At 41.2% G+C, this 16059-nt stretch overlaps 1 protein-coding gene across 1 annotated transcript; it reads right to left on the reverse strand.

Moving 5' to 3' along the window:
* Positions 1-220: 220 nt before the first annotated feature.
* Positions 221-15563, reverse strand: ttc6 (tetratricopeptide repeat domain 6). The gene is made up of 22 exons (XM_035532612.1): positions 15450-15563; positions 14672-15140; positions 14413-14542; positions 14041-14216; positions 13668-13804; positions 12854-13023; positions 12128-12248; positions 11750-11900; positions 11511-11593; positions 11274-11350; positions 10929-11086; positions 10527-10646; positions 10189-10362; positions 9294-9434; positions 9014-9127; positions 8751-8870; positions 8326-8399; positions 4611-4821; positions 3166-3318; positions 2737-2910; positions 2367-2592; positions 221-415 (listed from the first exon to the last, which is right to left on the reverse strand). The coding sequence occupies exons 1-22, from the start codon at positions 15497-15499 to the stop codon at positions 258-260; spliced, it is 3387 nt and encodes a 1128-aa protein (XP_035388505.1). The 5' UTR covers positions 15500-15563; the 3' UTR covers positions 221-257.
* Positions 15564-16059: the final 496 nt, after the last annotated feature.

A 16059-nucleotide genomic window follows, 5' to 3' on the forward strand; every position in this document is an offset into this window, starting at 1 on the left:
GATGGAAGAATATACAGCACAGTGAAATGTGAAACACCTGGGACATGTGGAGTTTGAATCTGCCCTTCATTTAAATATAAAATGCTTCTACGTAATGGCATTAGTAGATTAAAGCGCTACCTTCACCACAGATTACTATACTAATACATCTATAATGAATAAACTATGCACACAAATTGAGTGTGAAAACTGAATTTATTTAATGAATCTGGCCATTTAACAAGTGCCCCGTATGTGCCCACTCCTAAGGGGCTGGATCATCTGTGTGAGAGGTCTGGATGAGAATGCTGTGTGGCATCTTGGAGTTCCACTGCAGTTCTATAGTCCGCCACTGCCTGCTTTATCAGTCCCAGATGACCACGGACATCTGCCCTGAGCTTGTACAGCAGAGCATCATCAGGCTGAAGCTCAAGAGCTACAACACACACACACACACACACACAAATGCACACACACATACACACAGAGAGGGAGAGAGAGAGAGAGAGAGAGAGAGAGAGGAGAGAAAGAGAGCTCGTGTTATTTGCATGACATACCCCACTCTGCTAAAAAGAATTATGTGTGTAATTATGTGTCCACACAGAAGAATGAACCATCACCTGTCAGTCATCACTGGAACTCCCATACAAATTGTTAGAACTGAGTGATGGGCCTTAATTAGTATCACCAACAGAATAATCCTATTCAGTAACACCCTGCCTCAGTATTCTACACACAGACTGCAAGACTATACCACACAACTGTTACTAAATACATCTCCATTTCCCACATACAGAATTAGAGTGGTGTAGGGAGGGCATGCTGCTTTTCAACTAAAAGGGAGAGACAAGAGAGAAAATCTAAAGCCCATTTATCTAGTATATTTCCATAAATTACCATTACTCAGTCAGCATGTCTGCAAATGTGTGGAGATCAATGTTTGTGCATGTGAATACTTGCAGTATATTTATTGTATATAAAATAAATGTATCAAAAAATGTTGAAATGAGAAATGAAAGTGCAAATAATAGAGAAGATGACAGCTGACTAGATGGACTAGATGGACTTCTGTCCTTATACAATGACAATAATGCTAATAATGGAGTTTCTTTGAATTAGAAAAACATGCAAAACATGGTTCAAAGCACATTTAACACCACAACTTTAGGTTATTTTGTTACTGGGCAAATTCAGTGTAAATCTAGCACTAGGTTTACACTGTAACCATAGAAACTATCTGCCTCTTGTTTTACACAACAGAACCTGTGTCTTTGTTACTTGAGCTGTAAAGGACTTTTATTGTTTTCTGTGATACTGGGTCATATAGACAGGATTCAACTTGTGAAAGTCTACCGGCATTCAACATGTGTAGAGACTACAGTGAATGGCCACTTTATTAGAGATTTCTTCAGAACTGGCCTTTGGCCTTCAGAACTGCAGCAATTCAGTGTGGCATAGATTCCACTAGGTGTTAAAATGATTCTGCAGGACTCTTGGTCCATGTGGACAGGACAGTTTCTTGCAGTTTTTATAAGGTAGGTAGATGGACGTACTAACATGCTCTGAACTGCCTGTTCTACCTTGTCCCAGAGATGCTGTATAGAATCAAGATTTAGGGACTGCCATGGGGGTAAACAGCTGCCATGAAGGGATAAACTTGATCAGCCACAATGCTTAGGTAAATCCTACTCTCTAAACGCCCATCCACAGGTATCAGAGGACCCAGGGTTTGTGAAGAAAGCATTCTCTACACCATTATTCCACCTCTACCAGTCTGTTGACACTTAACAGAAAGGGTTCATCAATTCATGTTGCTGAGATCAAATTCGGATCCCCCCCATCAGCATGGTGCAACAGAAATAAGGATTCATCTGACTAGGCGATATTTTTCCACTGCTCAGTGATCACATTTTTGCACTGTATTACCCACTGGAGTCTTGCCTTTCTGTTTACTTAGACAGCAATAGCATTCAAACCAGTCGTGTACTGTTATAACCTATCCATGCTAGGAACAAATGAGTTCTGCATTCAGACATGCCAGTTGTAACACAGTACTCGACTGCAATTTGCTTGACTGCACCTCCTGTTCATGAGAACAATTCTCCTCCTCTGACCCCTTTCGTTAACAAATATATTCACACTGTGAACTCATACACACACACACACACACACACACACACACACACACACACACACACACACACACACACACACACACACATATTTTCCAATGACCATGACCATGGCTTATTATTTGCTAACTATGTGCTATGGTTCTGTAAATGCATTCTGGAGCTCAATAACATTTTAAGCACAGTGTATATAGATAATCAGAAAAATATGTATATCATTACATCCAAGTGTACCAGCATTCAGGAGTGGCCCACCGTGTGTGAAGTCCATCTCTGCAGCCTTGTATCTTCTGAGGGAGACATACAGGTTGGCCCGGTTGAAGTACACACGAACTGACTGAGGGCTGAGTCGAAACGCCTCACTAAAGTCCTGCAAGGATTCCGGAACTTTCCGCAGCAGAGCCCGGGCAATGGCTCGGTTCAGCACGGCGGCCTCATTGCTGGGCTCAAGTTCAAAGGCCCGGCTGTAGTACTCACATGCCTGAGCCAGTGCCATGCATCCAGAATCGAAAAGAAAAGTGAGAGAGCATTTACACAGATTCACCATTTATGCTGATGCAAGTGATCTATCTGTCAAATCACTTCAAACTTTAAAGGAAAATGGCGCAGTGCCCCTACCCTTTACCTGTTCAAACTGCCTGTTGTAGAAAAAGAGGTTAGCAGCATTGAAGAAGGCCAGGGCATACGTGGGGTTGAGGGAAATGGCTTCCTGATAGTCTCTCAGGGCACTAGGCTTGTCCCCCATGAACTGATTTATCACACCTCGGTTTGTGAGAAGCCGGTCTGACTCAGGATTGCACTGCAGTGGAGTTACAGATGGGGGGAAAACAGATGTCTCTTAGAAAACAGCAAAAGACAACCTTTTTCCAGAAAGCAGAACGTTACTCTCTGCTTAGGCTGTGTATGAGCCAATATCTATTAATGTTGTTCTCCTAAGTGACTCAAGGTGTAAACTTCATTGAAATATAAATCCAGGGAGGCTTTTCAGCTCAGCGACAACTCAGTGCCTACAAGCTTTTTAAAAAATCAGATCAAACAGTTGCCACACTGATACCTTCAGAGCATTGTTTATGTCCTGAAAAGATGCATATGCATTCCCCATCTGCAGACTCACAACAGCTCTTCCTTCATAGGCTGTCCAACTCTTTGGATTAATCTCCACGGCCACAGTGAACTGATTCCAGGCTCTCTGGAAGAATCCACACACCTGGTACGTGGGGAATCATGCGCACAGTTAAAATCAATAGCAGTATAAGAGCCAGCGGGCACTCTGAGATATCACTGCCTGTGGAAAAGAGGAGAGAGCAGGGCAGATAATGAGGATGAATTCAGTGAAAAGGGCACAGGAATCAGATATCACTCTGTCTGCCTGGGTGCTGAATGGATGGCTGTTTTTTCTGATTGCATTCAGCATCAGCCACTATCTTATTTATATCTCTGCATGTGAATAGGGCCACAGGGTTGGATGTGTTAAGAAGACTAAAGCAAGAAAATAGCAAGCAAGCAAACCATTTATAACCATTCATGGATGACCATGAATGCTCTGTAACCAATTTACATTATTTGTCCACTTTTGACCATTTTGTAATTTTTCAGACTGACATCAAGCAAGAGGCCTAAATGGACAATATGGCAGAACTTAACATGAATGACGACAGGAAATGGAGCCTTCTTTACTGCTGTGAGTGCAAATTCAGAAAATTGGAAAGCTGCATAAAAGCACATAAAAGAGAGGAACAGCAGGGAAAGCTGTGACAATGCTTGTGATATCAGCTATCATGACTGCAGTATGAGAAATAAAAGTGATACGTAGAGCAGTGCCAGTGTCTGTGGAGTGTCTTTAGTAACATTTTCAAATGCCTGACACCCCCCCCCCCACCCCCCCGAAGAAATGCAGTTACTTTAAGTGCAAGGGCAACTGCAAACACAGAAGAGAGAGAAGTGGGACGAAACATATTGATTAAGGAGAAATATCCTAACGCCATGCCAGTTTGACTAATGATGCCTCATTTCATATTTACCTCAGTTATACAAAGATATCATCCATCTATGTGTATGCTGCCAAAAATAAATAGTGTGATCTTCAAAAAAAAAGAGAAGAAACTATTTTCTAATACAATTCTCAATGTATACATAGTACCATAACATGCCATAACTCTACTGGAGTATAAAATATTCACAGATATATTAATTAATGTTTCATTTAGAGAACTGGCACTTCTCATCAGACCTTAACTATACGCTAACAAATAACGTATAAATGAGAGCAACAGATCAAGACAGGTTCATGTGAGAAATTTGAGATAATATGACACCACATGTCCACTTCTGATGAACAAGCCCATTAAATGTTGATTAGACAATATGGCAGGGACTCCATATTGTGATTATAACACTGAGCATGTCCCATGCATTCAGACAATGCATTATTATGACAGCACATCAAAACCTTTTTTGTGTCCTGCGGTGAAAAGTCATGTCTCTAACACAAACCAGCACCTGGAAATTGTAGGCCAAGCCGATGCGAGCACTGGAGCAGCACGGGTTGTGGTGCAGGGCAGAAAGGAAGTCCCTCTGGGCTTGTTTAGTAGCCTGGATATGGCCATAGTCCATGAAGACATTACCGCGTCCCACGTAGGCATCCAGCAGGAAGGGATTGAGTCTCAAAGCCTCGGTGTGGGCCTCCTCCGCCTCCTGCAGCTGTCCCAACCTTCGAGATACACCACACCATGCTTTCAGTACACTGAGGCCCATGTGTCCATTTGAAAATGTAAAACGTAAATATAAATTTCCCACTCAAGTGCAAAAGCTGGATGGACAGATAATAATAACAATAACTGTAACTTACTTTAGGGCTTCACGACTACTACAACATCAACAAAAAAACCCAACTGGCATTATTTGGGGTCATTGTTTGGAAACTGGTCCAACTGCCTGAGTCATCTTTTTGTGAAGCTGGGAGCATTACATCACACATACACTGTGTGCACAATTATTAGGCAAGAGAATATTTTGACCATATCATATTTTTTATGCTGCAAAAAAAAAAGAGATTTAACTGACTCTGAAAAGTCAAAAATTGTAAAAAGAGGGATGCAGTACTCTTAAAATTGCTAAGATATTGGGGCGTGATCACAGAACCATCAAACATTTTGTTGCAAATATTCAACAGGGTCGCAAGAAAGACGTTGAGAAAAAAAACACGCAAATTAACATTTGAGAAGAATCAAACGAAGCATCCAGGAACCCATTATCCTCCAGTGCTGTCATATTCCAGAATTGAAACCTATCTGGAGTGCCCAGAAGTACAAGGTGTTCAGTACCCAGAGACATGGCCAAGGTAAGGAGGGCTGAAACATGACCACCACTGAACAAGCCACATAAGGTGAAATGTCAAGACTGAGCCAAGAAATATCTGAAGACAGACTTTTTAAAGGTTTCATGGATTGATGAGTTGAGAGTGACTCTTGACGGACCAGATGGATGGGCCTGTGGCTGGATCAGTCACGGGCACAGAGCTTCACTTCGACTCACACGCCAGCAAGGTGGAGGTGGGGTACTGCTATGGGCTGGTATTATTAAAGATGAGCTAGTCGGACCATTTCAGGTTGAAGATGGACTCAAAAGCAACTCCCAAACCTACTGCCAGGTTTTAGAAGACACTTTCTTCAAGCTGTGGTACAGAAAAAAGTGTGCATCTTTCAAGAAGACCATGATTTTTATGCAGGACAATGCTCCATCGCATGCATAAAAGTACTTCACTGTATGGCTAGCCAATAACGGCCTTAAAGATGAAAGAATAATGACATGGCTTCCTACCTCACCTGACCTAAACCCTATTGAGAACTTGTGGGCCCTTCTTAAATGGGAGATTTACAGTGAAGGAAAACAGTACACTCTCTGAACAGTGTCTGCGAGGCTGTCTTTACTGCTGCACAAAAAGTTGATAGTCAACAGATCATCCACTGACAGACTCCATGAATGGAAGGCTTATGACTGTTGTTGAAAAGAAGGGTGCCTATATTGATTTTTTAAATTTGTTTTTTGTTCATTATTCTCATTTTAACAGAAGAAAATTTCCATTTTTCTTTTAGTTGCATAATAATTCTACACATTAATAGTTGCCCAATAATTATGCACACATAAATATTATCCTATTAATGCCCAAAACTCACTTTTACTTTCTTAAATATTCAGATTTGAAGTTTATTAACCTCAAACACTACAGTTGTTCAATAAAAAAATGAATCCTCAGAAATACAACTTGCCTAATAATTGTGCACACAGTGTATAATCACAGATTTCTCTGCATTTTAGACATCATGTGATTAACCTGCCAAGTCCCATGCAGAGATTACAGTTGTAGTGCAGAGATGTGAAAATTCAAATAATAGCCTTATACATCAGTAGCAGGACATTGTATTGTGTGAGGAAATAAATTATTTTTAAAATCTATTCCTCACCCAAAGCTACTGTGAACTTGCTTTTTCCATTGCTTTAAACAGGTTGTGCTGTTCTCAAACCCACAGCGATATGCCTGTGTTCTTAACCTGAATTTATTCTGTATTGAGAGCACGCTATTGTTACCTAGTAATGAATTCATGCAGATTAAATAATTCCTCCATGCCAAGCCTTTGAGAAACACACACTATTACATGCAATGCAGACCTCGACGTTAGAGCAGAGCTGTGATGGCAGCATGAGTAAAGTTGGTATATACTCACGCTGGAATGCTTGTTCCTGTCTAATGGCGATCAGAAACCAACTCTAAATAGACTCTGAAAGCTTCTTCTGCCCCATTCTGAGAACGGATTATGTTCAGAATTATGGACAGAAAAATAAGATGCAGTCTGGAAAGACACATTAATGAAGTGTCACACAAAGCGACTGCATGCAGTGGTCTAATCCTTAGACTATATACTGTAGCAATATCAGACGGCATTATGAAACAGTGGAGAAAACAGAAAACGATCCTTCCTTTTTCAACTCAGAAATGACAGAATACATTATCCTCCTGCAGAGGGTTTATTTCATATTTCATCTGAAAATAAATAAATAAAAATATTTCAAATTCACAAAACAGGTAACATGTAAGGTTTTTGCCTGGATCAAGTGTATTGGTTCTAGTTCTAAAATGTGTGATTTAGATACTGTGAATATTGTCCAGTTACCAAATGTGTGTCATTTGGTAACTGTCCTTATTTAGCCTCCCTCAATGTTTCACATTCACGCCACTGAAAACCAAGAGCTAAGACGACGATGCAAATTTTCCTGAGACTCTCACGCTACTCTGTCTTTCCTTTTGGTTTGTTCGTTTAAATAAGCTTTCTTTGCTCTCCAGTCGCTCCTGCTTCAAGAATGTCACAGTATGGTTTAGGTACTATGAATTAGGTCCAGTGTGTAATATAAAGCAGTAGCATCTGCATCTTCCAACAGTGTGCATGCGCTAGTGAATATAGACATTAATGCTATAAAAACTGGGCAGAAAACAATCATGGAAATCTAGGATTAAGGAAATCTAGTACATGGTGAATGCTTGCTATTATGGTTTCAGCATGTTCTTTAAATGCCATGCTGTACAACTTTGTGATTTTAGAGCTGTTTTTTTCTGAATCCAGCCCTGAAGGTCCCTCTGCAGTGTACAAAACATGCACCCTAAGACACATCATTTAATGATCAAGCCATTCAGAAGCTGAAGTAGGAGTATTACATCAGGGAAAACACAGAATTGTGCCCTTTGCAATACTTCATACAACCTCTATATTTAAATATGGTACAGTCAGACTGATGATTCAACAGAAGGCCTCTGTACCTAAGCTATTTCAGAGACTTTGGAGGGGGTAAGAGTATGCAGACACGTGGTATCAAACCATGGAAAATGTAAGAGACCAGACGTGTGGTAACAGACTGTGAAGGATGTAAGAGAGTCCAGACCTGTGATAATAGACTATGGAGAGGATAGGAGAGTGCAGATCTGTGGTGATACACTGTGAAAAGGGTAGGAGAGTGCAGATCTGTGGTGATACACTATGAAAAGGGTAGGAGAGTGCAGATCTGTGGTGATACACTATGAAAAGGGTAGGAGAGTGCAGATCTGTGGTGATACACTATGAAAAGGGTAGGAGAGTGCAGATCTGTGGTGATACACTATGAAAAGGGTAGGAGAGTGCAGATCTGTGGTAATAGACTATGGAGGGGGTAGAGCAGTGCGGACCTGTGGTAATAGACTCCCAGGGCATGGTACATAACTGCATCTTCTGGCTGTTTCTTTGAAGCAGCTTTCAAGTCCTTCATTTAAAAACAGGAAAAAATCAATTTACCATTCCGGTCATTGAACTAAATGTTATAGAACTAAATTCAACCTTCCTTTTACCTGCCTCCTGCAATTTTTGGTGCCAATAAGAAAACTATTAAAGATATGTGGCCAGAAAACTAAAAAGTGATATTTTTACTTCCTTGCCTGGTTTTCAGCTTTTCATCTTTAACCCAAATGATATCCACATTCACCGCTCCAGTACTGACAAAGGGCACCACAGAAAAACCTGATCTACTGGTAATAGTGGTAATAACACTAAGAAGAATCTCTGAAGCCTGAAAACTAACACTGCAAACATGTTAGACCTAAGCTGAACTGCCTACCTGCAGGGTGCTGTAATGGTCATTAAGCTCCGCATAGACAAGAGCACGGTTTATTAGCACTTTAAGGTCAGTCTCTTTCTGACTGGGAAGCAGCAGTACTATGCTGTAGTCTCGGAGAGCCTTGAAAAAGCAGAATATCAAACAGCATTAGTGAGGAAGACCGCAAATGGCCTCAAAATACACAAATGGCTTCAAATGCAACAATGGAGAAAAGCAGGCCTGAATGGATTGTGAAAGAATGGAGTAGAGGAGCAAGACATCACCAGTTCGTACTCCCGCAGCTGTTGGTAACACACTCCTCGGTTATAGTATGCTAAGGAACAGGCGGCATCAATTTTGATGGCCATGGTCAAATCCTTCACTGCCTCCTTGTACACCTGAAAAAAGGTAAACCTCTAAATACACATTCATTACAAAACTCATTCTAAAATATTAGGCCAAATGATTAACTGGTATCAACACTTTACATGTATAATAGAAAAAGTATTCAAATATATAATTATTCAAAGGCTGAACATATATGACTTTAAATATGACTGTTACCTTTAAATAGATTTTGAGAGCTCCTCTGTATAAGTAGGCCCTGACACTCTTTGGCTGGATCCTTATAGCTTCATTACAGTTGAGAATTGCCTTCGAATATCGCCCATTAGCCCCATACAAAGCAGCACGGCTTAGATACACCTAATACCAGGAAAGCATGGAAAACACTTTTGTTTACATCAATTGTTTATAAAAGACTTAATGAATATGCCACAACTTATTTAAAAGGTGTCAATAGAAGATCATGATGACTATACATGTTTTTATGCATATCATCTCATGAAAAATGAAGAGCCACCAACAGGAATCCAAAGGCAGTTTCTATATGATTGAAAAAAGTACCATGAGATGATTATAGCACAAGTGCCATTATACTCATCATGCTGTTCAAGAAATAATGAACTAGTACAAAATATGTTCATTGTCTTATTTAATGCGAAAAATAACTGACTATTTGAGATCATGGGTCCTTCTTAGTGGAAAAGGGGCTTATTATATACATGGTAAAGAAATACACTGCAGACCAGAGGGAGGAGTCTGAAGTTTAATAGGAAAAAGAATATAAAACTATTGAGTGAATATTTAATATTTGTGTGAATATTTACTTTGATTGTCCCCTGCACACTTCAACTGTCCCTTGCACCACTGAACTACCACTGAGTGACTAACTGTTTCGCGCCAGTTGCTGTTATGAATGTCATAGCCTTGTGAAGGTCATGCAAGCAATTAAAAACAAATCAAAATTTTGTCTCTTAAGTGACAGTGTGGAACATACAGTATATGTATGCTTGCTTTGCATACTTATGCATACAAAACAAGAACAAGCATCCTGTATCCTGATCCCAGTGATCTGGTGGAGTTATGAGACAGAATACAGGCCACATGTTGAAGTGACCTGGTAGGCGTCAGGGTTGATTTGGAGGGCTCTGTTGAAGTCCTGCATGTTCTTTGGCTGCTGTAGGCGCAGACGACACAGGCCTCTCTGGTGAAAGGCGTCAGCATGGTCAGGGTTGATCCTCAATGCTGTACTAAATGCATCCAGAGCCTGAGGCAGCACATGCTCTTCGCCCTGGTGGAGAGTATATATGTATGAATGTATCCACTGTGAGCATATTATTAAAAAAATAATAATTCTCCAGACAACCTCCTCCAAGCGGCCTTTCTCCTTCAAGCTCTAGTCCTCTACCAGAGCCTGGGAGCTTCAGGGTATTATATATATATATACCGCATCACCTGAGCCATGTAGCATACGCCAGTGAGGTAGAAGAGATCAGAGGCTCCTGGACCATCACAGAGACTCATTTCTTTGGGACTCAGGAGTGAAATAGCTGTTCTGAAACTCTCCACTGCTTCCTGTAGACATAACAAAGGACTGGGTATTACATTTTGTACCTGGTTTTACATATTTTTCTTTTAATGTTGTCTGGCACTATGCTGTTCTCAGTGTATAACACATTGAAAGCAAAATCACAATATTTTGAAGTAATTAACTACATTTATTAATAAGAGGTCTTACACAACAGTAACAAATCGTAGAATTATGGATGCAGACATATTTTGTGCACCCTTTAAATGGACTAGATTTTGGCTTGCCAATACAACAAACAGGATGCCTTTGGAAGGCTTCAAACATACCATGAACCTGTGCGCCTTCATCTGGGTCTTTCCTAATAGGATGAAGATGGAAGGGGAGTGGTGGGTCCTGGCAGCCACCTGGAGACACTCCATGGCCTTGGCATCGTTCCGCAGGAAAGACTGGACTACCGCCTGCTGGACCAGGGACAAGCCCAGAGCTGCAGACACACAGCGGACATGCCGCACTGGGCAGTTACCTATGGACCCTGACTGACAAGCCTATTTACCCTGAGTTTTGTCAAAGCACGGTGTTCTGTAATCAGAGTAATCATTGAGTTGTTTGGTTTTGAGGTGCACTATTTCTTTATTGTTGACTAAGGATGGCATATGCAGTAAAATCCATACCTTTGTTCATCTCTGCTGCATACAGAATACAGGACTTTGCCAGATCAAACTTCTCCATATCACACAAGTACTTCCCTCTACATAAAGAAAGAAAAGGTCTTCTTTTCTACTTCTTTTGCACCTAATCAAAGTTTTCATGTGGATATGGATGTCAGTCACATGTGATATTCTTTGGGGACTGAACAAAACTTCTAGAGATGTGAACACAAGGATGGATACTCTTGTTATAAAAAATACCTCATAATATGCAGCTGTTGGTCATCTGGCCTCATGTGTATGGCTCTAGTCAAGTCCTTCAGTCCTTTCTCCAGATTATTCAACTGTTTTTTAAATGGCATCAGACAGTTCAATGGTGCATTATGCACTACACAGTTCGAATGTATAATCTCATAGCACTGGGTACTGAGCTACTAGATAGTTCCCATGGTATTCGTTAGGAAGCCAATAACTCAGTGTTTGACAGGACACTTCCTTACATTGTGATAAGCTCTGGCCCGGCATATATAGCCTCTTATGTATGTGGGTTCCACCTTTAAAGCATTGCTGAACATTTCAATGGCATCATAATTCTGGTCCATCTTCAGCATGTATATTAGCCCCAGGTTGATATGGGCCACAGTGATAGTCCTGTAATTTCAAAGCAACAAAACAGTGAAATGCTGGATTAAGAGCATCTCATTTAAACCGAGCAAAATGACTCCCAGCTACCTTAAATAAAACATTTTTTAAGCATTTAAAAAAAACATACACTGAAACATCACTGAACATTTATTCATTTCAGTCTGGATTTACTGTGTTTGAACAAAAGGATATGAGACCCTGTGCTTTCACACAGAGGAGGAAGAGCATGTCACCTGTCCATATGGATCACAGCTTCAAAGTCAGCCAAGGCCTGCTGCCACTGCTGGAGATCTGAGTAGAGCAGGCCGCGGTGAAGGAACGCTCTCACATTCTCTGAACTATCATTAATAAGCACTGGAGCACACACACAGACACACAGACAGACACACACACACACACACACATAGCACACACATGCTAGTTATGAAATTGAGATTACACTCCACAAAGTCCTGCCAAATTTTACAAGACACATGGTCCCTAAAGATTAACAGCTGATACTTTCACTGTCACTTCTGAACAGCATAGCATAGCACGTAGCAGACTGATTGCATAAGGTCCCTACTCAAGCCATATATTAAACATGACAGACACAAACAAGAATGCAGAATTAAAAGGGCTATTAACATCTCACATGACCTCGACAAATATTACAGGCCTCAAACTTATAATGTCATATAAGGACTGAAGGGCCTTCATTTGGTCACATAAGGACTGAAGGTTATGACCTTATATGTCCTTATATGACCTTGACTAAAATTACACACCTTCTGGCGAGCCACATGTGACAGTAGTAATAACAAAAAACAAACCAACAAAGACAAAAATTGTCAAAAAAGACTGAGGGTCACAGCGACCTAAAATCAAACTGGTGTGTGTGTGTGTGTGTGTGTGTGTGTGTGTGTGTGTGTGTGTGTGTGTGTGTGCGCGTGTGCATGTGTGTGTGAGTGCGTGCGTACCCGAAGTACTAAGGTCTCTTATGGCCATAGCTGGCCTTATCTTTCTCAGGACACAGCCACGGTGGTAAAAAGCCAGCCAGTCCCTGGGATTCAAGTGCACAGCCAGGGAAAACTCCTCAATGGCATCCTGATATCGACCAAGCTTGGTAAAGATCCTTCCTCTATATGTCCTTCAAAATTCAAAATAAAACAAAAACAACAATAATAAAGTACCACTTTACAATAACACACAAGGTATTATTGAGACGCAAATCTTATTCAGTTTATTAATGGTTATTAATGAGGTCATAAATTCTTACGAAACAAAACCTAAAAAGAAAAACAAAAAAGGAAACTGTTGTGTTTATGCTAATGATATACTAACATTGAATGATATGATAAATGATAACCTGGCCTACATTAACGTATGAAAGAAATACACATTGTATAGGTCAACAGGTCACTGTGACTTTTTATTTATATTACTTAACTACTTATTGACTACTTACTAAATATTTCAAGGTGTTTATGACCTAACTAATAACCATTAATAAACAAAATTAAAACATTAATAATCAAAATTTAAAAAATATAAATATATATTTGTATTATAAAAATATTATAATATGATTATAATGATTAAAAAATTAACAAAGAACTCGTTAAATGACATATTTCATATTTGGCAAGATGCTTGTATTATTGATTAAACTAAAACTAAAACCACATGTTTCTGCATTATTTTCAACATTAGCTTGAACACATTTTTAGCATGTTAAGAGGTGCTTGTGATAACACAAATAAAGAGAATCCAGTACAGGGCAACGGAGAGCACCTGGCTGTGCTGTTGGCAGGCTCCTGTACCAGCAGGAGGGAGAAGTCTTCCAGGGCAACCCTCCAGGCATGGCCGTGGAAGTGGTATATGCCATGGGTCATCAGGGCATCTGTCCTCGTAGGGTCAATGGCAAAAGTCTGCAAGTCAGATATGAATGTGTCAGAGATGCAGACATGTGTTAAATGATGTGTAAGCAGTATCGGTGAGAGCAGCAATTAGAGTCAGCAGCCTGCACATACCAAAGCGAGACACATTTAATAAGTGATAATGTCTGCTCACTGCTCTGACAAACCCAAGTGGACCTGTTGCTTTTGGTGGATGCAAGTCTGGTCATATAACGTCTGTTTTATAAACTATTTTGAACAAGGCTTACCTTAGCATAATCCTCCATGGCCAAAACGGCCTCATTTCTCTTGGTATACATCTCAGCTCTTTTAAAGTAGTTTTCAGCATTATCCGGGTTGTTCTTGATGGCCTGTGTGTAGTTGATTATGGCCAGAGTGGTCTCTCCCCTCATTCTGTAGATCTCGGCTCTTGACTTAAACGCATCTGAATGCACAGTTCCAAAAGATGTGGGCATCACACATGCCAGGTTTATCTCACACATACTTGGTTTATTTCCTGCCAATATCACAGGTTCATTATAAGAAAAATGGATCTTGTTGTAACTCATTATTGAATGTGTGTATTTTTTACTATTGAGGGAACAAAGAAAGTCAAGGCAGAAATGAGCCCTGAAGTCCACCTGCATGCTTAGGGTTGTGCCTGATGATGAAGCTCAGATCAGGGAGAGCGCTATCGGGGACGTTTCTCAGCAGGTAGATGCTGTGTCTGTGCCAGTAGGCATCTAGTAAACGAGGCTCCAGGGAGATGGCCTTTTACACAAGCACAACAGATCGATCACTTGACACGGGGCAAACTGGATGTACTAGAAGGTCATATCCGTAGATTAGGACTTTTCAAGGAAAACTATGGTAAACTATGGTAGACGGGGCAGGGCTTACAGCATTGAGATCCTCGAGGGCTAGGCTGAGATGGCCGAGTTTTTTGTACAGCGCTCCTCTGCGGCACAGGTGGAAGGGGCTGTTCCGCCCACACTCAGCCATAGCCTGGGTGAGCCTGGCCACCTCCTTCTCCAGGTCTGCGGTGGTGAGACCCGCATCCAGCGTGTCTGAGAGATCCACTATATTCTCCACCTGGACCTCAACCTTCCAAGGTTGTTTCTTCTGCTTCTCACTGGAATCTGGGCAGGTTTTTCTAGCTTCCTGGTCCCTCCTGGTGCTGATGTCCTCCGGCCACGGAAAGACCTCATCTGCCCAGATGTTCTGGATGTATGGGAAACACTCTTGGGGTGGGAGCGTGTCAGGAACACCACCCTGCTCCAGCAGAATGGGCAGACTGGAGCAGCGGAGAGGAATAGGACACTCCGCACACATGCTGGGCTTCCACGGCAAATGGCACAGAGACTCGCTCCTATTTGGACACAGAAATGTACTTCTTTTAAATGTGACATTACACACAAGCATGGAGAAATACCTACCAAATTATTTAGACAAAACCAAACATAAGTCTATTATTACAAAGACTAATAGTGGTCTGTTTTTTATAAAAGGTGTGTACAATTGCTTTGTTTCTCCATTGTAATTTCTTATGATATAATATCTGTTTAGATTAGGCTCAATCTGAGAAAAGAATTCCATGTAACCTCACAATTCAGGTAAATTCAGTTTCACTGATTCAACTGTAATTATTTTAACATGATAATCTGACATTTAGTATAACCTGGAAAGAGTCCGTGGAAGCTCCTTCAATTTCTTATAAACGTATGCCATCTTAGCACAGCTGAGCCTGCTGATGCGTTTGGGCTGTGAGAGTCTGCTGCCCCTTGCAGGCTTGGCTGGGACCCTCCTGCCTTTGGTCCTGTGGGGCTGTGTTGTGCTCCTGCCAGGACCCTGGTCACACTGCTCTCTAGGCTTGCCTTGGCCTTGTTGAGGATGGGCCTGGCTGACCCTGGGCAGGGAGCCCGGCTGAGTGCAGAGGGAGAGCTGCTGCTGACCCTGACGTCCAACACACTCCAGCTCCCTAGTGAGAACCGTGAAGTCTGACTGCAGCCTCACAGATGACTCGGTGTGTGAGCTTGGCTGCGGGGCAGACAGGGGGCGCCACAGGCAAGGCTGAGGGAAAATATACAGAGTATAAGGAGTTCAGCCCAGTGCTTGTGTTAATGATGATTATTTAACCTGCAAACCTGTCCCTGCCCACAGATAAGGGGAAAGCACACATGTATAGCAACTTTCTAATGATGTAAGATTTATGACATGTGTCAAAAGTCCACCTGTATGCACAAATAGAAAATAACGATCTGTTAGCTTTAATATCTATTATATTTCGC

This window comes from Electrophorus electricus, chromosome 13, assembly GCF_013358815.1.
Source record: "Electrophorus electricus isolate fEleEle1 chromosome 13, fEleEle1.pri, whole genome shotgun sequence".
Lineage (NCBI taxonomy): Eukaryota > Metazoa > Chordata > Actinopteri > Gymnotiformes > Gymnotidae > Electrophorus > Electrophorus electricus.